The sequence below is a fragment of the Apus apus genome, chromosome 1, assembly GCF_020740795.1.
Source record: "Apus apus isolate bApuApu2 chromosome 1, bApuApu2.pri.cur, whole genome shotgun sequence".
In the NCBI taxonomy this organism is placed as follows: Eukaryota; Metazoa; Chordata; class Aves; order Apodiformes; family Apodidae; genus Apus; species Apus apus.
In genome coordinates, this window is record NC_067282.1 from 194,887,433 (window position 1) to 194,914,364 (window position 26,932).

At 38.6% G+C, this 26,932-nt stretch overlaps 1 protein-coding gene across 1 annotated transcript; it reads right to left on the minus strand.

Annotated features, from left to right (window-relative positions):
• Positions 1–303: 303 nt before the first annotated feature.
• Positions 304–26,722, minus strand: GNAT3 (G protein subunit alpha transducin 3). Its single transcript, XM_051608230.1, has 8 exons — positions 26,605–26,722; positions 18,103–18,145; positions 13,038–13,179; positions 9,874–10,031; positions 5,645–5,773; positions 2,163–2,292; positions 1,803–1,956; positions 304–494 (listed from the first exon to the last, which is right to left on the minus strand). The coding sequence occupies exons 1-8, from the start codon at positions 26,720–26,722 to the stop codon at positions 304–306; spliced, it is 1,065 nt and encodes a 354-aa protein (XP_051464190.1).
• Positions 26,723–26,932: the final 210 nt, after the last annotated feature.

Sequence of the window (26,932 nt, forward strand, 5' to 3'; positions counted from 1 at the left end):
ATTACAGGTCAGGCAGCAATAGAAATCCAGGCAGTGCAAAATGTATTTTCTCTGTCTCCAGTAGGATTTATCAGCAGGTGGTATTGCTGTGGTGCAGGAGCATTTTTTTCCATCTTCACAGAACATACAGAAAGTCAGTGCTGGTCTGCAATGCTCAGGCTATGCCCAGGACTTCAACTGACAGCTAGCAAAAGCCTAATTGGTATTGTTTCTTCCCTAGTGTTTGTTATTACAGTCAGCACACAGGATGAAGAGAGGAAATGGACTGAGATGAAGTCAGGCTATGAGCAAGGGGATGAATGGCTAGAAAAGTCCACAGTCTTTCAGATTTTCTTTGATTATTATGTCTGTGACTGCATCAAATACAAACTTGACATTCTGGGTGTCCGTGGCACATGTCAAGTGAGAATATATCTCTTTATCGTCTTTCCTTATGTTCAAGTCTAGGAATTGTTTCTTGATGTAATTTCCAGCATCTTCAAATGTATTTAGACCTAGTGCAGAGAACAGTAAAGGAAAGAGAAGACACACTTCAACTGGTACTTCCTCTCAGCTGCTAAGGTACAAGAATTATTTTTTTTTTTCCTGGTTTTCTTTTTTTCTTTTCTTTTCTTTTTTTTTTTTTCTCTGTCCTAAAGGGAAATATTTTAATGCACGAGGTGTTAAAGTTTTAAACAGCTCACCTAACTTAAAATTTCTGTGCCTAACAAGAAGTCCTTATTTCTGAAGTTAAATGCTCCCTGAGCAAGTCAGTGTGAAACAATTAATCTTAGCAGAAAGTGAGAGAAACAGAAGAAAAAAAGGAGGATAAATAAAACAGGCAGACAGCAAACAAAACTGGAGGGAAGTACAAAAATGAAGAGATAAATTAAGAAGGAAAAAGAGAAAGATTTGGGTGCTTAGATATGCAGTTATGATTTCATCACACAGCTTTTCTGCCTCTCAGCAGGCTTGCTGTGTGTGTGGAGCAGGATGAGACTCCGGGGGAGGAGCTGCTGCTGGGAGCCCTCGCTGGCTCCTGCTGTCTGAGGTGGGACATTCAGGCAGTGTCCAGTGGTGCAGCTCCACTGAGTCTAGTACATAATGTTTGATTATCCTAGTGAAGCTGCTTTGGGTTGCTCTGTTGATGTGTCCTTAGGAATGCAGTGAATGAGCTGATTTTCAAGAAGTGGACAGAACCTGTCTTCTAATAATAATATTGCTTTAAGTATGCTTCATTCTGGACACTCCCTATCCCAAATGCATTAGGTTAATACTAAAATACCAAAAGATTTTGTTTGTTCTCGAGCACTTTCTGACATAGCTTCATATATTCTCTTGCATCAGCAGGGAATAGCTGCTGGGTTTTATTTTCAGTAGACACTATTGTGGCATACAAAAAGAGGCAGACTTCTTTTATGGAATGGGTTTTCAAATTAAGGACAAAAAACTTTGATTCAATTGTAGTGTGTGTGTGAGTGATAAACCACTGACTTGTACTGAAATATTGGCTGGGTTCATTACAGCACAATTCAGCCATCTGAAACTTCTACTACTCTCAGCTTTGTCTGTCACCAGTGGAGAGAAATAAGCATCTCCAGAGAGACATGACCTCACTCTAGGATAAGCAACATGAGTAGGTGAGGTGAATTGGATTCTGGCCATATGTCTCCCATAGCATTCTTTTGAGAAAAAAGCTAGATGCTTAGATAAGATTAGTATTTAAATTATTATGTATAAGTGACCTGAGTCAGTCTCAGTCTTTAATGGATAGCCTACACTAGTCATCTGAATGTATTTTGTTCTGAAAAGTCCAGACTTACCATTATATTCAGGAAAGCAGATATTCAGATGAACTTTTGTTATTTTCTCTTTAAAGAGGTCTTTTTTGTTTAGGAACAGCACAATGGAAGTGGCTGCAAAGCACTTGTGGTTGCAGATGCTGTTGAACAGCTGAAGGCTTTCATGCATTCTGTTCTGTTGAAGTGCAAAAGGTAAACATGAGAGACTGATAAATCTCATCCCCATATGTCATTTTTTCTGTAATTTTCTTTACTGGCAAGAACCAATCCAGCATAATAGCCTTCAAATGGTTATTAGGGAACAGGAATAGTTCTGATACACCATCGGAGAGTACATTAAAACTTAGCAGGAAAAAGGGTTGTTTGTCTCCTCTGACTCACCACTTCTTTATCTTCCACCAGAACCATGTCATAGGCACTGAGTGCAGCACAGAATATGATGCAAGTAACTCCTTCAAAGCAATGAATCCACTTTTTTCTCTCTGATCGCTGTCCACCCACATCAAACATCCTTTGCAGAAAAAAAAATATGTAAAATGTAAAGCACTAATAAGGATGTAGTCACACTGTTAGTGTGCAGAGTGCAATCAAATATCCAGCTTTTCCTAATATTGGTCCGTTTCTATTCCAACTAGTCAAGAAGTGCTGTGTATTATTTATGGCTTTGTAGTAGGCATAAAATGAAATGTAAAAACTAACATACCTGCATACAGGAAAAACATTCAGTACTTTTGTGTGAAACTGCTCAGGAGGTTGGACTCTGCATCAGAGCTCAGTGCAGGACTAAAGCCTACAACCAAGAATTTATTCAGGACAGAATTCATACGTGAAAAATTGACAAAAGACCCTCAAATGCACAGTCATTTGTTACTTCATAGTTCTGCTTGAAGTGCACTAGCACATTGATCAATAAGGCATACGGCTGGGAGCTGGGTCATGGGCTGACCCACTGGTTATGTTTAATTAGCTGGTGTAGAGCTGTGTTTAGCCATCATCTATCTATTGCCCTGGTGCAGCCACTTAGCTAGCTGCATAACCTGCAGCATGTGCTCGTGTGTGAGTGGGTCTGTGCCCTAGCAAGCTCATTACTTGCTGTTAAAGGAGCAACTCATGGGGAGCAGGAATCCCTTCTTTAGTAGAGAGGGAAATGTAGGGCTGTCCTCCTCTGCATTAGCTTCTTCAGTCTTTGCCTTGGGGTAGAGTCATACGAACTTTTAATGAACTCTTTATGTGGGGACCAAACTGAGCATACCTAGTTGGGACCTAGTTAGTGCCTAACTGAGGTGGAGCTGTCCTCAAAGCTACAATTCTTCTGCCTAGTACTAGCTTTCAGAATTCCCACTTTTATTTGCATTTATTCAGTGATAAGAAATAGGGCTTTCTATTCACTGTTTTTCTGACATAAAAGGTGCCAGACCTGAACATTTCTGAAGTGCATTAGAAAGGAAAACATACTTTTTCCTTGGGTGCATGATGATTTTTCCCTATGCTGCCTGGTCTTGAATTTAGAACTGTAAAACCTAATCCCCATTACCCCTTCCTTCAGTAAAATACTTTAGGTCTTGCTCTCTGAATGTTTCTCCTGCAGTATCTGAACATGAAGCACAACTCAATTTTTATAGCAATGAAAATATTGGGATTCACTATGAAAAAATCATGTCAGTAATAAACAGAACAAGAATAATTTGTTATTGAAACACCATTTTTCAGATTATTGATCCTCTCTTTTCTTCACCATCAGCAATGGAGAAACAACGGTTATTGTTTACCATTTTTCATCCTGCTTAGAAGAAATTAAACCCTTCCCAATGCTCATGATGAACTGTTTCTGCAACTGAGGAATAACTAGAGAAAATGATTTTTTTTCTAGTATTTTTCATCTCTTTGTCTGATCATTGGTTGTCTATAAATGTGAATTATTAGGAAATCAGAAACCTATTGTGGAGCAAGATTTTGATAACAGCAATGGCATTCTTCCAAGCATATCTTCACTGAGTTCAGTATGCCAACTGAAGAGGGATGTCAGAATGAAGAAAGTGTCTTGACATTTGGCTGGAATTAGTGTCCAGAAGTCACCTGCCATTATATGTTCTTAATTTATGGTATGTAACTCTAATATCAGGATGGGGGGGGGTGGGGGGGGGAAGGCTTAAAAATTTAGTCTGCTGTTAAGTTTTGCAAAACTCACAAAATCATAGGAATCTTTTACTCCCTGAAAGCTTTTAGCATATGGGGCTGTGAGCATTCATGAGAAGTCGCTTAAAATAGGACAAGATCAAGAGCCGAGGCAATGCCTATGAACAGTTTTTGTTGTACTAACCTTAGCTCAATTAGCTCTTCTCGTGTCAACCCAGAACAAAGTAGGAGTAACTGGCTGGTTAAGATGGATCTATAGCTGTTCTGCATCCTTAAAGCAGCTCAAGAACCTCAGACAGGTTTGTGATTATTATTTATTACTCAGGTGCCTAAAACCACCAATGAATTTACTCACATAACACTATGGTGATACATAGCAGAGAGGCTAAATATAGTGGGTTTTTTGTGTTTGTGGTGGCATTGGGAGCCTTCCTCTGGTTTACAAACACTCAGGTAGCTTAATTCTCCATTTTGTTGCATTTCTGTTCCACCTAGACAATTCTGATAATCTAATATGAGGGCTGGTTGCATTCATGTCAAAGAGGGTTTGCTCTTTGGTGATTTCTTTCTTAATCTTGATATTATTTCTTACTTAAACTATGATTGTAAGTGAAGGTGCTCAGATTTCTAATGTACAAAACTGTCTGGAAATACGTTAATCAGAGGAAAAGAAGATGATGTCTATGACACTGCACTGTAGCATTTTTTGGTAAGTGCTGAATTTTTGTGAGTAATCAGTGTATTAATATGTGACAATTTATTTGTAGGTCATCTATTTCAGAACCTTGTTCTGTATACGTAATCTCTGTTGTGACAAAGCATCTGTGTGGTAGCATAAACGTTTTGGGGGATGTTTCATTGCCAAATGAAGAGAAAAAAAGCCAAGTAAAAAAATGTAAGAATTATAATCCTGGTGCTTTATTCATCTCTCTATCCCTACAGACAGTTTTATGTCTAAACTGCATTCCTCAATATGAACCCCAGCCTTTAATTAAGAATTAAATGGAATTCAGTCCATAGAGAAAAGCATTATAGAACATTGAAACAATCATAATTCATTGAAATGCATTTTCATGTGGAATTAGATGTTTTTAATTTGTTCACCAAGCATAATAAAATCCTGGGTATCTGAAAGTGTAAATTATTTTCAGTCAAATTTCTCAGAGACATTATTTTCAAGATTTTTTTCTGAACATTTTTCTTTTCATCTTAAATGAGCCTGAAGGCATGCATGCTAGTACTGAAATTTCCCATGGGACAGAATTTTTTTTTTTTTTTTTTTGCCAACTGTAATGCATTCCAGTGTTGAGAGTAGTTATTTCTGTTCTCAAAAGAAGAGAGTGAAGGGTTGAGAGTGCATGCAAATTAGTAGTCATCAAATGTTTTGCATGCTGTTAAGGATATTTAGGTAGGCAAATTTCATAAATGTCACGAACAATTATTCAAATGGCAGGATACAAATAATGCTTTTTAGACACTTACAGATGTAAAAATGTTTTTTAGAAGCTGATATTCTGATGTCTCTTAATAACAGTCCATTATATGCTTAAAGTTGGATTACTGGATCTAAAATATCTTGCTTTTTTTGGCTGATTCAAAATATTAAACAAGATTGGATTCAAGGATATCACAGTGGGATTACCAATATTATAATAGGTCAATACCTTTGGAAGAAAATACTTTACAAAGATAAGCCCACAGATAACTGTCAGATATGGCTTTCGTACCTGAAGTTCAAATCCTTGAAAGAAAACTGAGTCTCTATAATCCCAGTTGTTTTCACTCGGGAGTGCAAAACATCTTGCTCACTGGGCACGTAGTCTGGCATTGCTAACCTATCCAAATCATTGAGGTAACTAAGGAGAGTAAAAAGAAATGGTGATTGGTGAATTCAAAAGGTGAAATAAACATTGCACAATCATTTCATATTGAAACACACTTATATATTTCATGCAAATTACAGATTTAAATACAATGATGTTGGGTTTTATACAACATAGATTCAGAATCCAGAGCCTTTTTTTTCTTTCTTTCTTCTATATGCAATTTAATTGCATATATTAAACATCTTTCTTAGAATTTAATTTCAGGAAAATCCTTGTTTTCCTCAGTGATGTTAAAAAGCCACCTTGTCAGAAAAGGGAGTTTGTCCTTTTGTTCTCAGCAAGTGGGAATTGCCACCACAGGGGGAGAGCTGCAAGCATCTTTCAGGAGATGGACTAGGACTAATTGCAGCCTGTCAGACTGCAATGTAACAGTATCTTAAGTGAAAGAAGGTGTAATATTTTGAAGGAATTCACATTTATCAACTGTTTTTCCTGCAGACCAAGTTTACAAAACAAATGTGCATGATAATTTAAAAAAACATATTTCTTAATGAAAACCAGAAGCTTTGATGAAGCTGAGGACCTTAGGTTAGTATTCTCACAAAGCCCTGCAAAAGAGTGTAGTATCAGGTTTTATGTCTGGCATACAGAGATAAAATCCTCATGAAACAAGAAATCAAACCAGATCTTTGAAGCCTCTTCTTGTCCTACCACCAGCCCTTCTCCTGTCTCTTCCAGGGGCATGCAGCTTCTCAAAATGGCTGTATGAAGGCTATGAATCCTGCTGTCCTGTCTAGGAATCTTTGTAGAGAGGTTATGAATTGACAGAAGAAAAAGAAGAGGTGATGTCTGGATAGCTTCCTACCTTTTAACTACTAATATTCGAATAAAAACCAAAAGCAAGGAGCCACATACAATAGTTAAAGCCTATTCAAGCTTTCAGTGTCCCAGTTGGCAGCTTTCAGTTTGTAGACTCCTCTTTTCTCTGACTAACAAAACACAGTCTCTCTAGGATTTATTTGGCTTCATGCCTTCATTTCCCATCTCTGACACAATGTCTGCACAACATGAAGTCCTGCTATTCAGTTTAACTAGACAGCTACAGAAACACACCTCAGAATTCATCATCCTTGTCTGCAATATTTAATGCATCTGTAAGTTAAAAAAAAACCCTCGAATATTCCATAGGGTGATTTGGGTGATTTTAAGTAATAATTGAAAATAGGGTTTTCTTTTTTTAAGTTGAAAAGTTAGAATCTGCTCAGAAATTCAATGTTTGCACATTATTTGAGTCTAGGAAACGAATTTGTTTAAAAAGAATGAAGTGAAATATAGCTCTGGTTCTCTGAGTAGAGCTTGAGGCAAACTCAGCTCACCTTTGTGGAAAGCAGAAACAAAAGACTTTTTGCAATTTATAAAGCAAGTAAGCAATAAAATAAACACATCTATGTAAAATAAATTATGAAGATCTGATAGTTCTTAGTCACAAATGCCTAATTTCAGTTCAACACAGCCAATTGTAATTGCATAAAATATTAAACCAAGTTAATTATCTAGTTAATGGAGAAAGAGAGACATCTTCAGATCCTTCCTAGAGCTGTAGGGAGCTCCAAGAAGACACTTTACAGGCTGGCTCTCCACTGGCAAAAGAGGGAACGCAAACCAGTAGGTTAGTCTAAAAAGCCTGATCTCTCCTTTGCTTGAATTAGGTGGCACAGATCCTACCCTGAGAGGCAGATAACTGAGCAAACAAGAAGCAACATAAACAGCTATACAAGGACATTTAAGGTCACAACTTATAATCTTGATTTTGCTTCTTCCTTACCCATCACTTCATCTTAAAACAGGATTCATTCCAGGTGAGTCTAAGGAATAATTTTAGCCAATTTTGGCATCCAGAGTATTTTCTATTATTCAGAAGATCTAATTTTTTTTTTTTTTCTTCCAAGTAAAACACACAGAGGAAAGGCAGTGATTAAACTTCATTAGCATGAATTAATAATGGAAAGACTTGGAGAAGATAACCTCAGAAAGTGAAAGCTTACACAGTATAAATCAATACTCTGTGTAGGAACTGATTCACAGGAGCTGAGAAACAGGGTTTCAATTTTAAAATAAATTGACATGTAGCATTAGATGGTTGATTGACTCTAGCTAGTTTTGAGCTGATCACTAGAAGCCCAGCAGCAAGGGAAAAAATTAAGTTGATTTTAATGGTTCAGAGCCAAAAGCTGGATTTTCAGAAGTATCAGGTTCCAAAAGATGAAGGCGGAAGATTAGCAGGATTCTGGGAAGTGTTCAAGCAGATAAAAAGCATGTCACTGTTGGTTTTAATGTAACTCTAGCAATAAATAATGATCACTGGCTCCTTTACAGTCTGTGCTAGCTCCCTTACATACTGGAACCTATTGCAGTTTAAAACATTACACAGCACATAACGCTGAGAGGGAATTTCCTTAGACTGTTCTTCCTTTTAGGCAGCAAAACCCAGTCTGCCAGGCATAGTGCACACACTAGAATGTTAGCTAGTAAAAAGGGGATATTTTTTTCAACATTAGGTTTGGAGTTTTTAAATTTATTTCAAGAAGCATTTTTACTTTTAGTTATGATGACTGACTTGTCATGGGGTTTTAGTGCTACAAAACAAAAGATTACTCTGTATTATTCCTATAGAAATACAAGACTGCCAAAAAATACTGCCAAATCAGGCACAAATCAACACAGGAAATATTTTCTTTGTTTACATTCCTTGTAGGAAGGTCTTCATTCTTGTTTTATAGATATAAAGAGATGAAGAATTTTTAATATTTTCATGGTGGATCTTTTCTACTACCTACAGTTAGTGAGCTATTACTGCCTTCAGTCTGCCTGACCCAAACTCTGATCATGCATTTCCCTACTGAGCAGAAGGGACACCCAACACCTTGTGAGGATTCACCTTGCTGGTGCTCTTAGCCTGTAGGAGGAGCTGTAGGAGCAGAGAAACCTCAACTGCAGCTCTAGGAAGAAGGACCTCAGCTGGAACAATCTGCTGCCCCAGGTCTAGAGTCAGACTTAGGCACTCTATAAAAGCTCTGAACCACGTTACACCTCCCTTCTCAGTCTTGTATGAGCTTAGGGAGAAGACAGCAGAGCAGGACCACTGTAGCCTGCAAGAGGAGCAACCAAACCAGGGACTCCTGGAAAGTCTAAGCTTACTGACTGCATCTAAACTAGGAGATACAAGCCAGCTGAATCCTGGCCCTTTGTGGAGTCAGAGCTGAGCAGCCCTCCTCCCCTGCTCATCTGCCTGCCACCTTCCAGGCTGCAGAAAGGAAACTGGGGCTGCCAGGTTGGAGAGTGGCTACAGCACCCCTGGCCAAGACAAACTGGATGATGAGATGGTAACAGCCCAGGCAACATCTGTTCATGCAGCCAGATTAGTTTAGAGGATAATTGTTATCGTTTTCTCCAGACTTGTGTTTAGCAGCCTGAAATGTGTACATTCAAAATGCAACTCTAGGTAAAACCTAAGATGTTTCAATTCACCTTTCCCCTCATTTTGTTACTCTTAGAATTAACTAGAGAGAGAATACTTTTTTTTTTTTTTTTTACAGCTTAAAAAAAACTCAGCAGAAGTTGTTCCTCATTTCCTTATTTTCACTTGTTGTCTTCAGTTAAACACTGCTAATATATTCATAAAATCATAGAATGGTTTGGGTTGGAATGGACTGTAAAGATCAAATAGTTCCAACCCCCCTACCACGGGCAGGGACACCTCCCACTAGACCAAGCTGCCCAAAGCCCCATCCAACCTGGCCTTGAACACTTCCAGGGATGGGGCATTCACAGCCTCTCTGGGAAACCTGTGCCATTCTCACCACCTTCAAACTAAAGAATTTCTTACTAATATCTATCCTAAATCTACCTTCTCTCAGTTTAAAACTATTACCCTTCGTCCTACCACTACATGCCCTTTTAAAAAGTTGTGTTCTAAACATTAATAAAAACCCTTTATCTTTTCCAGGTTAATGAGCAATAAATTTCATATGCTATTTTGCATGTGAGGAAGAGTTCTTGTCACAAGCCTTCCTACGCTGTCCCTCACAGTCAGAGCCAGCTGTTCAGCAGCTGCAGCTGGTGTCACCTACTAGGCTGCCGAGTCGCTGAGCTGGTACTCTGCTGCCCTTGCAAAGCAGGCCTGGATCCCGCCGTCTCTCCACAGTTGTTTGATGATTTCAGCCAATTCAGAAGACATGTCACCATCCTCCAGACTTGTTGCCATGGCACACAGTTTCCTTTCATCTTCCTAAAGAGAAATGTTAGTAAATATTGTGCAAGCGCGCTCTGCCCCTCCACCTCTTTGAAGACGCGCTTGGTTTACAATGAGTTGCAGGGACAAAATTTCTCATTTTCACAGATTTTTCCAGGTAGCTGTGCTCACCTGTGCATGTATACATCCTTTCACAAGCCCACTCCCCTTTAGTCAGTGCCAAGGCTAGACTTAAATCATGATGCACAGAATTTTCCTCTTCTTATTGTTCTGTTTTATTCATACAGAGGCTCAGTTTCATCTTACTACAGGTGTTCACAAATAGTCCAACTTGGAAGGAGGACTTTTATTGTAAGACAGAGTAGTGGACTACCAAAAACTAAATTGCAAAGAATACTTAAAGCTTAAACTTATAATATTAAAGCAGAAATGTATAGCTAAATAGATTTTTTAACATACTTGGAAGAAAAAAATTCTACCTTCAGGCCTCTGGGAGAAAGGTGGCAAAGTGAATATAACTAGTGCATGCATTTCCTATTTATTTTTAAAATTTGTTTTATTCTATTTTATTTTATTTGAGGAAGAAAGAATCTGTAGCTGAGTAGAATCCCAAATATTTAAAATGCCTTGTTCTGCAATTTATTCCTTTTGCAGTCAATCCAAAAAGAGTTCAAGCAATCTATTACTTTAAAATGTTTCTTTTCAGTGTTTAACAGTTTAGGAATGTACTGTAAATAAAGACCATGATTAAAATAGGGTCATTTGATACACTGGCACAGCAGTGGATAATTATAGAGTCTAATTCCTAGCCGTATAAGTAGACAACTGAAGTGACTTGCAGTCAGTAATTACAAAAGTAGAAATGGATTCTGACAGACACTGGCATGGAGTGTGTTTTATTCAAAAATAGAAAACATCTGGACTATAATTCGTAATAAACTTATTTTAGGAATCTACTGTATCTTTATGTTTCAAAAGAAATTGCAGTTTATGTGGAATTTGTAAAAGTCAGAGACTGATCAAAAGTAAAACACTGCAGATTTCCTGAAATATTGAAGAAATTGAGTTAGCATGGAGAAAAAGAAAAAAAAGAAAAAAAAAACGGGGAAACAACCACTAGATAGTTGCCTTCATTTGAAAGAGGAACGAGCACAGACATTACAGTTGCCCTTCAACATTAAACAAAACCAACTCCATTTTACAGTCACATCCTCTCACTGGGTGCCAGGATCAGCAGAACTGAGTCATGCTTTCTCCTGTGTGGCCTTCAATTGCCTCCAGGGCTGGTCTCCAGGGCAAGTACTCGTTCAGCCTCAAGATAACAGTTGGAATGTTCTCTCCTTCGAGATACCACGTATCATTTAATGGTTATAGCTATCCTCCTACAAGGTTGGATTTGATGGTTGAATAGCCTACAACAAGAAGCCTGAGCTCAGAGCCTCCAGTGTATGGTAAATGTTCGTTGACTGTTATGCAAAAGGTGGGAACTGTGGATTTTGATACTTACGTAGAAAAGGAAGATAGAGGCAGATTGAGTTTATCATAATCCTGGTTTATATAATGTTTTGTTTCTCTCTGCCATTTAGACAGACTTCAGATGATTTTTGTATTAAAAATAGATTGCAATGGTGCTTTAGGAAGAAAAAAAAATCTCTCTCACCTGAACAGATGTTGTTTGAAATTCTGGGGTGAGGCAATTTCAGGATCACTTAGAGCTATTTATAGTCAGTCCTTGACCCAATTGCTTCTGGGCTCAAGATAAGTACAGTTTTGGGGCTAAAGTACTTTAAGCAGCTAAATCTGGACCAGAACATAGCAAGAAAAAAGTCCAGATGAAATCAAAGCTTATAGGGTGGACTTGGCAGTGCTAGGGTAGCAGTTGGACTTGATGATCTTAAAGGTCTTTTCCACCCAAACCAATTCTATGATTCCATAGAATCACAGCTGTCTTAGGCCATGTAGGCTGGTAGATGGGTCTTTCTATAGTACATATGTCTGTCACAATTGAGGAGTGAAGTTCAGGTTGCAGCACTTTCACACAAGCTATTTTTTGTGTGCTGCTTTTAGGCACTGTTATGTGTGTTTGAATGACCTGCATTCATGGACCCTTAAAAGAATACAGGAAGAAAACTTCTAGTTTCTCTTTTGTCAAATGACTGTATGAGCTTTAGTAGCCTCTGAAGCATTTGTTTATCATTTTTTAGGTCAAAGTACCACATGTCCCTGTAATTAAATGTAGACTTCTGGAACCAGAAAAGCTCTTTCAGATAAGCAGATGTAACTCCCTCAGGGCAAAACCTCTAGGGAATAGGCAGAATTTGCCAATGCTGGAACCAGCTGATATTCTCAGAGACTTTTGAGAAATTCTCAGCAAGGTCTGAATTACAGGCAATAGACTATTGCACTGAGAACAAAGGGATGTATTTCTCCTTTACTTCAGTCCCTGAAAATTCAGCATGATTTCTAGAAAATAGCAGATCTTCTTACTGTGGCTTTTCCTCTGTGTGCTTGTGCATCGGATTTTTAACTGTGTCAGGAAGGTCAAACTCCACTGCTCTGCAGTGCCAATGCACCCGTCCTGCATCTCTGCAGTGGGGAGGTCTCTGCTCCAGGAGCAATGCCAAACTGGAATATTCCCAACGTATCTACATGACCCTTCTTTATATGGCTGAGCCCCAAGCTCTGTTCATAAAAGGGAAATATTTATTCCATTTCCCAATAGAGATAAATAAGTGACTAAGCAGCTAAGAAAAGGTTCTTTTTTTTCTTTTTTTTTTCTTTTCTTTTTTTCTTTTTCTTATGTCTTTGCAAGTTGAACATTTTTTTTTGGAACAAACTCAGTGGCAGTTTATGCAAAGGTTAGACATCAGGCATCCGTCTTGAGAAAATGACAATAAGTAAGGATACATATAAATCAAGCAACACTTAGTTTCCACTGTCATAAAGCAAATATTGAACTCTCCTTGCTCTACTAGTCTCTACTATTATATTATAAAAATTGTATTCTAAAGCCTATTTCAAGAGAAAGGATGTCATACTCACAACTCTAGCTGGGTTTTCATAACTGATTCCTAACTTAGTCATTGCTCTCACGATGGACAGGATAGATTGCACTGTGTTACTGTAAATGACAGGTCTGAACTCCATGCGTTCCTGGTATGTGTAACCATCTTTATGGATTATCCTGGTGCACAAATAGAAAAGACAAGGTTAATGGGATGCATTAAAAGAAAGAAATTCAGGAAAAGTAAGATCAGATACTTTTGTTCTCATCATGAGGAATAACAGAATCCATCTGTCCCTTGGAAAATGATTTATGAATGGTCAATCTGCCTGTTCTGCTGGAAGAGGTTAACAGCAGTTTCTCTGGCTATATAGGGTTAATTTTATGAGGTGGGGTTTTGACTCCTCAGCATGATTGGATATGTATGGATTTTTTGCCTTGTGGGTTGATATAAAGTATGAATCCAGAACAAGACCCAGACCCATTCCTCTGGATACAAGGCCAGATGCATAGGTGGACTCAGATGCCAAATAGTTAGTCCTGGGCTCTTATATTGCTTGTTTATTCATTCTCATTTTCAACCTGAATCTTACCTGGAGTAGAAAAAATATTGCAAAAATATTTCTACACTGTGAGGGACTTCCACAAGAAAACAAATAAACCAAACTTTAATCTGTCATTCAACATCAATTACAATTTCCAGTTATTGAAAGGTGTTACTGTTATTATCTATAGGATTTGGGGACATAAGTAGTAGTCCAAAGGATTTGACCTGTATTCCAGAGGACAGAGAACCTTAGCAGTCAAATTCAATAAATCTAACTCTGAGAAAGGGATTATAATTCCATAATCCTTCTTGTCTGGAGAATGGCACGTGGTAAAAATTCTCCAAGATCAGTATGCAAATTGTATAATGAATTGGAGACTTCTTTTGCAATGAGTTGTGAAAAATAATTAAAATTTTCCCCTTTTTGGTGCAGCATGCTCTCAACTGACAGCAAACTGCTTTGGCTGCTGCTGGAACCAAGGCTCCATTCTGCCTCACTTCAGTTGTTCAGAGATGAAGGACAAGTTACTAAAATAATTTCTGGAGTGTGGCATTTGTAGGTTTTGGTATTTTTTTCCCCCTGTCTTTTGCCACAGATACAGTCTGGACAGAGCTGTAGAAGCAGAAAGGGGTGATATGAAATGATCTGACAGATTAGCCCAGAATAAGTACAGGTGTGTGTCCTGGGGAAACTTTCCCTTCAAGGGGAGAAGTCAGCCCTTTTGGAAAATAATTCACTCTCACACACATGCAGAAAGTTCCAAATCACAAATAAATGTATCTTAACATCTCTCTAACTTAAGGATGTCAGAAAATTCCAAAGTTGCGTTCTTATATCTGTAGGAAAAGCATCTGTAGGAAAAAAAGGTTCTCTAAATGTTTAGCCAATTACTTCTAGACCAGACAAATGTATAAACTCTGTTTTGAAGCTTTGGTGTTTCAAATGCTGATTTCAGCATGAACTCAAATGAATTTTCAAGATCCTGTTGAATCCTGTTGAACTTGGGAGACAGATAAAGGGGAGAGGTGTTATGCTGTCTGGTACACCAGTGAACCTTTTTTGCCATCCTCAGAAACATCTATGTATTCCTGTGTGAACACAGTGATTTGAATGAAATAATAAAAATGGTTCAGAGTGAAGGTTTATTCACTTGAAGGAGTCTAATACAGTTCCATTACAGTGCACTGAATCATCTGGATTGCTGTGTGGGCAAAGTGGCACATTAAACAATGTCCTGCCTGTGAAGCACCATGGAGTCTAGAGGTCCCCACTGATGTAGGTGGCCTCCTTTAATGTGTCAGATCACCTTGAACAAGAAAAATTTCAGCTGCCATCAGTGTTGATGCTTGTACATGTACTTATGTGTACATTCCTCACTCTTACCCTTACCACCTGGGAAAGCAGCAGCTTTTACATAAATAATAGACTGAAATACATAGAAAATCGAACCTCATGAAATACATTAACTTGGTTTAACTACTTTGTCTGTCTCACAGCAGTGGCAATAACAGGATTTCTGGGGAAGATGGGAATTTTGCCTGTAGCTGCAAAAAACGGGGATGAGAGAAAATGAAAGGCCCTAACACAGCCCACAAATGGCTATTTTATATGTTCATGCTTCTCCTTTGAAGAATATAGTAAGGAAGAGAATACAGGATTCTGAAATAAAACTAGATTCTGTAGTTACAAAAAGAAAACTTAGTTTTGCTTGAGGCTTTTTATGTGCTTTTGTTTGGTTTTGTTTGGTTTTGTTATTGTTTTTTGTTGTTGGTTGGTTGGCTGGGGGTTATGGGGGCTTTTTCTTTAGTTTTTGTTATGGTTTGGTTTAGTTAGTTTGTTTGTTTTTTAAAAAGAATATGTCTTCTGGCAGAAGCAAGTAGTGAATTTTGCTGCTTTTATTAAAGATTCATCATTCTTAAGGAAGGACTGCAAAACAGAGTGACATCTTGTAGGGCCAGAAGGAGAATTTTAAGCAAATGGAAAATGTTGTTCCCTGTTTCTCCTTGGAAAAAAAAAAAAAAAAAGAAAAAAAAGAGAAGACCTTTAAAAAAATCGCTACAGGTTGCTGAAGGCATGAGTTGTTAGACCACCAGTCATAATATCTAAATTATGTTTCTATTGGAGAAAAAAACTTGGTCTCCTGTTTGGTTTTTCATTCACCAGGGAGGTAGAGCTGATTCAATATCAAAAGGCGTGACGTGTTACTGAATATTTTGGTTCTTGCTTTTCATTCATTGAATTATTTATAGTAGGTTTGTACTGATAATTTAGAGCATAGCACAGAAATACTCAACTTGGTCTTAAAAACGTTAGATCAGACATTGGAAATGATCTGGTCAGAAGCACAGAGTTCCAGAGAAGCTTATTGTTTTTTCCCTTTTTAGTTATCCCTCATAACCATCCTACCGTTTTTAGGGCCTTGCAGCACACCTGCATTTTGAGCATCAGAAAACATAAAGCAGAGCTTAGTGGAAGGATCTTCAGTCTGGAAAGAATAAGGTTTATGAATTATATTAAAAGTAGTAAAATTACCCTGATTTTGGTGGGAAATTTTATTTTCAGCAAAATTACTCTTTTGTAATCAGCTATCAGTCTTCTTTAGAAAATGTTATGCTTCACTGAAAAAAAATAACTGAAAAATTTGCCTTTTTGAAAGTGCTTGGTTGTGACAGAAAAATGACATTTTATATGAAAAATGATGTTTTTCATGATCAGTTTTCTTGTAAAATAATTCATATTTATTATCAGGTTGACAGCTCATAAACGCACAAGGCTTTAAAGATAACTCTCAGCTTTGCAGTTTTCTGCCCCCTCCTTAATGCTGTTAAGGGTTGTCAGCCTTCTTAAACCACTCAATTCAGAGAAACATTTCTAATCTGCTCCTGCTCAGGGAAACTTCTATCATAATATATTTCAATGGTTCACTGAACAGAGAGGGTCTCCTGATTGGAACTCAAAACAGAAATAAAGCCATCCAGCATTTAACTGGAATAAAAATGTTAGCAAAGTATTTGATGGATGGTTCTGAATCTGTTTTATTATAAAATGAGCTGCTTAAATGGTAGAAAATTGCTGCTATGACACAACAGAACATTTTTACTTCACCCTTTAAAATGCGTTATTGAAGATACGAAATAGTCAGAATAACTGAAATTTGAAATAATGTTGCTGATTTTGTAAAACAGTCTGATTGTTACAGTGGAAGACATTGGTGCTTACAAATTGGGTTGTGTCTAAACCGTTACAATGCATAGTTTTTTTCTGTATTTGGACAGATCTAGGAAGCAGACCTGGGCACTATCTATGAAAATAAAGCTGGATGCAACAGCAGTGTTTTAGCAGGTTACACGGTAAAGGAGGATTTCTGCTGCCTGTGTAAATATTATCTCTGGAACTCAGGTGGATTATCTATTCTAACCAATCCATTATTAGTATTTTGGCTACCGTTAAAAGAATAACATGGATTAATTTATTTAGAGTCTGATTTACTATATGCGAGTATATTGTGATGGTCAATGGAGACACACACACAAATCTGACTTTCCTCTGAAGCCAGGGGAAATAACGAAGGATTTCTGCATTTGAGCTTGTACAGCCTGTTCTTTCCCAGATTAATTATTTTCTGAAAATATTTTTGGGTTATACTAAAGCAGTTCTCATGACTGTCCCTACCCATGTTAGATGGTGGTCAGTAGATGTTCAGTGTGTAGTTTGGTGGCTAAATATGTTCTCACCTGGACTGTGGGAGACCTGACACAATCTTTCTGATCACTGCCAGTAACTGGAATAAGACTGCAGAGACCAAGAATGATCTACAGCTCCCAGTTTTTGTGGAGGGGGGGGCAGGGAAACGAAAAAAGACCTTGCACTATTATACAATGTAAATAATTCAATATTTTATCATGCAATCCAGTGAAATATATTAAAATAATAAGGACAAAACTAAAATTGAACAACGGGAGATGATTCACATCATATGTGATTAACTTGTGAAACTACTTGCTCTAGAACATTGTGGACATTATTAGTTTTCATTGGTTCAAGAAAGATTCAGGATAAACGTAGGCATGAATGAACTGAAGGCTGTTTAACAAGTGATGCTGTCACTGGTTCAGGTTGCTTCCTGAGTCACAGATCATCAGATACTATTGGGGTGTGCAGTGCAAGTATTACTGTGTGTTTGTCTGGTTTGATGGTCTTCTGAAAACATCCTTCATTAGTCACTGCCGGAGTGGGGTCCTAGACTGGTTGAATCTGCCACTGCTGGTTGTTTTATGCATTCCTGTTCTCACCACAGAATTGTAGCTCCTGCAAAGCCAATGAAAAAGCTTCCCTGGTCTTCAGTAAGGAGTTGGACTGTACATTATTTGATCAGACAAATTTATTACCAATTCAGCTGTGTGTCTTAGTCACTTTGTTTTTGTCTTTATGTGGTTGAATAAGACCTTGATTTTAATGATTCAAATAAGCATAAATATTGTAATAAGATATTAGCTAGATAGCTGATTCTACAGATTCCAAATTCAACAACTGATAGGAATATTCATATACTTACTTCATTTGCTTTACAATGGTGCTCTTTCCTGACTCTCCAGCACCTGCAGAAGGGAAATGTTGAGAAGACATGATTGATACATGAATAAGTAGTAAATATTAAAAGTAACTCTCTGGAAGACAAAATACTGTATCTATGAAGAGACATACAGATGATTCAGATTCACATTGTACTGTGACTCACCCTAGTGTCCGTTCAGACTTAGAAAGAATGAAATCTTGGTAAAAGAAGTAATTCTGATGAGAACAAGGACATTTGAAAAGAAAGGAACATTCAGTCAATGAAGAGAAAAATACAGAATCTCTAATTATCAAGGAAATAAAATATGGGTCATATTTTGATTTTATCCCCGGCAAATGGGCAGAAATACTTCTGACAGACACTCATTCATTACAGGATTTGTAGCTGCTCATATAATGTGTATCATTATAGTGGCCCTCCAGTACTTGAAGGGGCTACAGGAAAACTGTGGAGGGACTGTTTACCAGGGCACGTATCAATCGGACGAGGGGCAATGGTCTTAAACTAGAGCAGGGTAGATTTAGATTGGATTTTGGGAAAAAGTGCTTTACTATGAGGGTGGTGAAGCACTGGAACAATCAAGGTTAGGCTGGACGAGGCTCTGAACAACCTGATCTTGTCAAAAAGGTCCCTGTGCGCTGCAGGGCGGGGCTGCACTAGATAACCTTTAAAGGTCCCTTCCAGCCCCCCACATTCTATGATTCTGTGATCATGGCCAAACTAGCCAGTTCCATGCTCTTCAACCAGCCTCTCTGAGCAACTTGAAAAACAGAGTGTGGAGACTTGTACATGGTCTCGCTCATTATGCAGAGTCAGCACATGAGCAAATGTCTTGACCCTGGTGTTTTGTCAGTTCCTCTGCCCTGTGTTCTTCTGCTATGAAGTAGTGTGGCTCGAAGTGGGAAACCTGCTGAGCAATGCAAGTGATCCAGCTTGGGAATAGATTTTGCAGGAAATCCCCACACCTGGCAGGGAGGTACGGGCATTTGCTTCCATAGATGCTTGCAGAACTAGGGTATAGGTTTGATCAGATTATATAATTTATTTCCCCTTTTTGCCTTACGCAAAGTGAATAATCACAATGCAAACCTTCTCCACTGGAAATCTGTGCCAGTGACTATCTTAACTTCTGCCAGTGAGAGTGGTGAGGCATGTCAAGAACTACCAAACGAGCTGGATTTTGAAATCACCTGAAATTTAATTTTGACTATTAATTCATGGGGCAAATAATCACTGCCTTTCTTTTTGCAGATTATTGTTTGCCTCACTAGACAGTGTCAGATACTTCTGATAAAACAGAAAATCTGGGGCATAGCTATTTTAACTGAGGGCTTCTCAGTGAATGGAAAAAAAAATATTACAGACTTTTGGAACAGATTTTGTAAAGCTAATGATATTTAAATGGCAGGGATTAATTTACTCGAATCACAACAGACAGCAAACCATAGGCAAAGCATTTTGTAAAGCAAATTATGTGAATGGCAGAAAGTACAAGAGAAAAATGAGCCTATGCAAAATGGGCTGATGCTGCCATCTGCCAGAGTTTGGAAAAATGTAAATTTGCTGTAAATCATCTATTATCCCTTTGTTGGCCTTCTGAAGAGCTTGGTAAAGTCCTGTCAGCAAGGTGTTGTTTGCTATGCTTTTTGTAAGGAAGAGAGCAGGTTATTCTGAGCATTTGTGCATTCACCTCATGGAAAGATGCCAGGCAGCATAATATAGAAATGAACCTCTCTTCCTCTTTCCTCCCTGAAAGACAAAGTTAAAATAGAGTGGGAGGCATAATTTATATCTTTTGGGAGAATTCTTCTACCTCTGATCATCTTTAATTTATGATCCAGTAATGCTTTTATTGAAACAACATATGACTCTCAGACTTGGGCTTCGTTTGGAGTACCATGTTAGTCATAGCAGCATTTGCAGCTCAGGAAATGTGTCAGAAACAATTTACTTTGCACCTGCTTCCTTTCTTCCCATTCCTGTGCTGCCTGGTTCTCCAGCCAGGGCCCCAGGGCAGGAAAGCACTGATAGGGCTATGTTTCCACCCACCACAGTGGTCTTCTGCTTGCAGAAAGAGCAGGAAAAGGGCATCATGATAGCCCTTGTGTGACTGCATGGGGAGCTGAAGGCAGCTTTACTCTAGGAGGCAGTGAAAAGGGCAGTTATTATGGAGCCCATATTTCCTGAATAAAAGATGAGAACTTAAGCCAAACTTAATCCTATCCTGAAAGTTTAATTGGCTTTTGAAAAACTCTCTGTCACTGTGAAGATTAAGATGGACAAGTGTTAATTTGCCATAGCAAATTTGTATTTTACGGATTTAAGATCTTTTAGATTTTCAGATTTACCTCTCAAGTCTCTGTCTCTGTTTTGATGCTGAGTTTCCTTGAGATGGAGAAATGCACAGAAAATAAAGGTTTATTGCCAGTAAGGTTGATGAGTGTTTGCTCTTACACTTCTTCCCAGAGATCACGTTCACTATGTCCCGGGGCATGATGCATCCACCTTCAGTGAGATGCTGTACCTGAAGCACTCTGGAAGACTGTATCCTGCCTCTCTTCTTGCTTTGGATACTTCAAACTACGTCCTTCACATCTCAAGCCCATTATGTTTCTGGGCACACTGGGGCTGCACAGGAGACTGGAGGAGTGTCGTGTGGCTTGGCTGGAGGCACTGAGCTAAAAGGAGCCATGCTCCAGCAGCCCACCATGAACCATCCCACTGCTCTGGGACTGCTGAACCTCTTCCCTGCAGGCCACTAAGACATACAGACAGAGCAGAAATAGAGAAAAAACTAGAGGTGCCTTTAAAGCCAGTGGGAATGTCTCAGATTCAAAGGAGAGCAGAACTCATGACGTCAGATGTAACTACTGTTTCCCTATGCAGCGTTTGTTGGAATAGTTGTGGAAACTGGGAAGAGTACGAGTGCCTTTCAAGATTAGCATCTGATGAGTCATTGAAGAAGGTCTTTTTTATATGTTAAACTGCTTTGGTGTCTCAGATCAAGATCTCAGGTATCTTTACAGTTATTATTTATGTGAAAGTAAAAGTTTGGTTTAGGAAAGTTTCCAGGAGCATAGGTAATAAAATAAAATAAAACCTACTGCCTGGATATTTTGTTTGAAACCTGTCGCAAAAGCCACTCATACAGAGGTAGAGCAGCAAAAAGAAGGGAAAAAAAATATTCAAATTAAACTCAGAAAGGCTTTCACACCTCTGCCTGAGCCTTGTCTGTGCCATTCACAGTTCTGGAAACTGTGAACTAGACTGGAAGTTATACCTTCCTGGTCCTCTTGCCAAACTCAAAAAATTTTCTCCATGAGAGAAAGAAACTTGAGAAAATATCTAAGATCTAACCTTCCTGAAGGAATAAGATTCTTAAATCCTGCCCCACCCCCAGAAAGGAAAACCAGTGTATTTAAATTAACAGGATTATCTGGCTTTGTGCTCCCAGTGAGGGTGTTAATAACAAGAACTTAAGCCTGACTTCAGTACTGTAGTAACTGATTCATGTAACGGGTTGTAAATTTCTCCACTAGATTCAGACTACTTATCAGAGACTTCTTGTAGTCCATGGAGAAAAATATTTTATTTTAAAAATAAAACAAACAGCTTCAATTTTCTTGTCACCCTGAAGCAGATGTTTAAATTAAATGTGAGTTGTGCCCTAAAAGTGAGTATTTCTCAATAAAGTGAAAGTAACCAGCTCAGCTAAGGGTGAGTTTTGCCCTGCCACTGAAAACTGCATAGACCATGAGGCCATGGAGTAATACTTTGAAGTGAAACAAGTTCAAAGTTTTAATTATTATTTTAACTGAAGCAAGGTTCTTATTTCTGTGAAACGTCACTGTGTGTCCACGTTTCAAATGTGAGCTGTACTTTGCACACAAAGAAATTGCAAGCTGGCCTCCTGCAAAGTGTACAAACTGCGTCTGATGTATTAGGCAAGATATGGCCCTGATACAAAGGAAGCAAAACTTTCACCTTGGAGTTGTTCCAGACTCATAAAAGAAACTGATTTTTTTGAAGTATAAATATGTAGACTGGATTTGCAGACAAGGTTGGGGGATGGGATGGTCTTGACAACATGGAAACACCTAACCAGGGACATAACCCTCCTGGCTCCTGGACAACATGTCAGGAATGTCAGAAAGTGGCATAATTTTTCCCCAGTTTACGAGTGCAGTTTTTTATGTGCACATCATATAAACTGTAAATTATCAGCTCAGCCCAGGTGATTTGTTTGCCCAGATCATGCAACTTAACATAAACAAATGTGGTGTCATTGTTTTATGGACTTTTTTTTTTTTTTTTTTTAATAATCCTATTTGAGAATGCAGAAAGATCAGACTAAATATTAAATAAAACTCTCAGCTAATGGTCAGAATAATTTTATTTTTTTTTTACACTTTGAGGATAAGACCATAACGATCACACTGAAAAACTTACAATACATCCATATTTCTGAGTATTTTCTACCAATTTGCCTACTGCAAAATAAATAATGGTGTTATTTGGTCTGTAATATAGAGGCGATATATGGTCTGAAGGATCAGAAACCTAGAACTAGGATAGGATTAGGCTGGTTGGCTTCAGTGGAGCTGACTCTGATTTATGAAACATAAAACTGGAATAATTTTGACCTTGGAGATCACCTCTGAGATATGGAAAGATAAAAGTGACAGACCTGAACATAGTAGATTTAATCCTTTCCTGTCTGGCCATTTCAGTGTTGTCTATGGAAGGGGCTATATGGTGCCTCTTGTACACATTGTTGAGCAGCTGAGCTTCCAGGTGTTCAAGAGACACTTTCACTCTAGCTGTGCAATAAGTTCAAAACAGATTCACGTTTTATTCACCACTTGCTTCTTTAAGAATAAGAAAATTCAAGCTGTTTGGTCTATAATGTTTTTTTCTCTCTCCAACATGTTTTTTACTGAATCCTTGGGATCTATTGTAAGGGCTCCCCAGGAGAAAAAAACCTTCCAAAACATTACCCACTGACAAATTAGAATCTTTATCACGTGTGACATGAATAAAGGAAGATATTGTAGAAAAATATTCTATATACAAGACTTCAGTGAAAGTATTTTGGATTCTGATTATCATCTTGTCTGATTAAAGTTGATGAAGCAGAAATATATTCAGATTTGAAGTTAATGTAACGCAGAGGTGCTGAATGCCTTCTTTGCCTCTGTCTTTACTCCTGCAGGCTTTCCCCATGAGCCCCAGTTTCATATAGCCCCAGAAGAAGTCAAGATAAAGGAGGAGTTTGCTAAGGTAGATGAGGATTGGGTTAGGGATCAGTTGAGTAATCTGGACATCCATAAATTGATGGGTCTGGATGAAGTGCATCCAAGGGTGTTGAGGGAGCTGGCGGAGGCCATTGCTAGTCCACTCTCCATCGTCTTTGGTAAGTCATGTGTAACAGGAGAGGTGCCTGAGGACTGGAGGATAGCAAATGTCACTCCAGTCTACAAGAAGGGCAAGAAGGAGGACCCGGGTAACTATAGACCGGTCAGCCTCACCTCCATCCCTGGACAGGTGATGGAACAACTTGTCCTTGGCACTATCTCTAGGCATATCAAGGACATGGGGGTCATCAAGAGCAGTCAACATGGTTTTACCAAGGGGAAGTCATGTTTGACCAACTTTATAGCCTTCTATGAGGAAGTAACTAGGCGGATAGATGATGGTAGAGCAGTAGATGTGGTTTATCTTGATTTCAGTAAAGCATTTGACACTGTCTCCCACAGAATACTTGTAGATAAGTTGATCAAGTATGGGTTTGGTGATCAGGCAGTAAGGTGGATCAAGAACTGGTTGAAAGGAAGAAGTCAGAGAGTTGTAGTCAATGGGGCAGAATCTAGTTGGAGGCCTGTGACTAGTGGAGTCCCTCAGGGGTCGGTACTGGGACCGGTGTTGTTCAACATCTTCATCAACGACCTGGATGAGGGTACAGAATGTACCCTCAGCAAGTTTGCTGATGACACCAAGCTGGGAGGAGTGGCTGACACACCAGAAGGCTGTGCTGCCATTCAGAGAGACCTAGACAGGCTGGAGACTTGGGCAGAGAAAAACCTGATGAAGTTCAACAAGGGGAAGTGTAGAGTTTTGCATTTGGGGAAGAAAAATGCCATGTACCAGTACAGGTTGGGGGCTGACCTGCTCGAGAGCAGTGTAGGTGAAAGGGACCTGGGGGTCCTGGTAGACAGGAGGATGACCATGAGCCAGCAGTGTGCCCTTGTGGCTAAGAAGGCCAATGGCATCCTGGGGTGCATTAGAAAGGGTGTGGTTAGTCGGTCAAGAGAGGTTCTCCTCCAACTCTATTGTGCATTGGTGAGGCCGCATCTGGAGTATTGTGTCCAGTTCTGGGCCCCTCAGTTCAGGAAGGACAGGGAACTGCTGGAAAGAGTCCAGCACAGAGCCACAAAGATGATTAAGGGAGTGGAACATCTCCCTTATGAGGAAAGGCTGAGGGAGCTGGGTCTCTTTAGTTTGGAGAAAAGGAGACTGAGGGGTGACCTCATCAATGTTTACAAATATGTAAAGGGTGAGTGTCAAGAAGATGGAGTTAAGCTTTTTTCAGTGATGACCAGTGATAGGACAAGGAGTAATGGATACAAATTGGAGCATAGGAGGTTTAAGGTGAATATCAGAATTTTTTTTTTTTACTGTGAGAGTGACAGAGCACTGGAACAGGCTGCCCCGAGAGGTTGTGGAGTCTTCTTCACTGGAGACATTCAAAACCCGCCTGGACGCATTTCTGTGTGATGTACTCTAGGTGACCCTGCTCTGGCAGGGGGGTTGGACTAGATGATCTTTCAAGGTCCCTTCCAACCCCTAGGATTCTATGATTCTATGATAATGAAATAGAAGTATTTTCACATAGCTTGCAATTAATCTCAAAGTATTTTATAAAATGTATCTTGAGACTGATATTAATAGTGCCAGAAGAAGGCTGAGAATATACATTAGGAAACATCTAAAACTAAAATGCTTTATACTAAATGCATATATTTGTTCTGGGAGTTGTATTTTGTGTTCTGGTGTAAGGCAGCCTCCAGTACTATTGCCAGGGCATGAAAGCTTGAGGGTCAAAATACACAAACAAACTACTTATCTTATAAATTCCTTATTATCCTATTCATTCCTCTTAAAGGATTTTTTATATTGTCATCATGGATCAGTGTTGGATAAGGTCAGAGACAGGATGCTGGAGTAGTTGGACCTTGATTTTAACACAATAAGCCAATTCCTGTTTATAAAAATATACAGAAAGTATCGAAGCTTTATGAACATTTATATGAAGATATTATTCAGTTGTTTTACCAACTCAAGCTTGCCTCAGTAGGGACTGTGTTTTTTATTAACGGGGCACAGAAAATCTTCTCCACTGGGCTGAAAAGCTTTGTAAATTTCAATCTAAATACTAATGCTATAGAAAGTGTATAAAACTGCTACTTTCTTATTATTATTTGAGAAACCTGCATGGTTGTATTTTTCTCTCTGATTTCATTATTAATAACTCTAGTTAGATTCTCAACAGGTATAAACAGACTTTTTGCACAAGGTAGAAACCAACAGAGTTAAGCTGATTTACTTTACCTGAGGGATCTAGCTAAGTCAGAATAAATGTCAGTTTAAAAGCATTTGTTAGCATTGCAGTTACAATGAAGGAAAAAAAATATAAACATTAGAAACATTTCAATGATCAAGGCTGTTTTTGTATTCCTTTGGAAGAAGCAATGTAAATTCTCATAGCAGTCACCCTGATCTTAGAACAAAAATATTACAGTAGTGGCACTGCTGTTGTGCTCTTGAGTATTTCTTGTAGGCTATGCAGTGCATGGAAGAAAAAGAGAAGAATAAAGCTATATCAAGAAAAAAAGTATTTTTTCTTTTGCCATTACAGTTGCTGGCCATTAATAAATTGATCATAATGTGGATTAGCAGTAGTAGTCTGTGAGAGTACTAATCTGTCTTCATCTCACTTAATTACCTTCCATTCCACTCTTGGCAAGATCATTTTTATGCATTGAAAAAAAAAGCCCTTTTAAGAGCTTTTATTTCTGCTTCTGTAAAAAATGAAGTGCAACAGTTTGGAAAGCAAACAATATCAATACCATGTGATACCTGAGGATTTTGTATGGAAACAGTTATCTCACTTAATCCTTCTGCAAATTAATGTATATAGATCCCTGAAAAACCAAAAGTCTGTGCTATGGTCTGTGTAAACATCATAACATTTATTCTAACAGTAGTAGCTCTCATGTCTCATTCAGTGACAGGGCCATTTCCAGCCTGTTCCTTGTGACTTCATCAGCGTCCACAACCAGAAAACTTTTTATATGTGGACTACAGGATTGTCTTCTTCAAATAAAACAGAGAGAGATGGAAATGCACTGAGCTGAAATGTAATTCCAGAGCAAAATACCCCCCCAATGGAAAAGCCTTATGAGCAATTTTTATTCTATTTACCAAGCAGCAGCAGCTTGACTGTCCTGGATTCCTTCTCTGCATCTGCCTGGAGTTTCTTTTCCAGTTCTTTGGATCTCTTGGCCAACTCCTTGCTCTCAGAACTGGCTCCACTGCCCATCTTGAGGTGTTAAAAATCCTGTTTTTCCAGCTGATTTCCTTCTTATCAGAATAGTTGCTTAAATTCAGAAGGGCAAAAATCTGTGCTTAAAGAAGATTTTAAAATCCCAGTCAACCTCTGTGTTCAGCCTTCAAATCAAATGGTCCCTTTTCTCCTGTCACTTGATCTGCAGATGCTATAGTCAAGGATTTACATAGGGACAGAAAAACA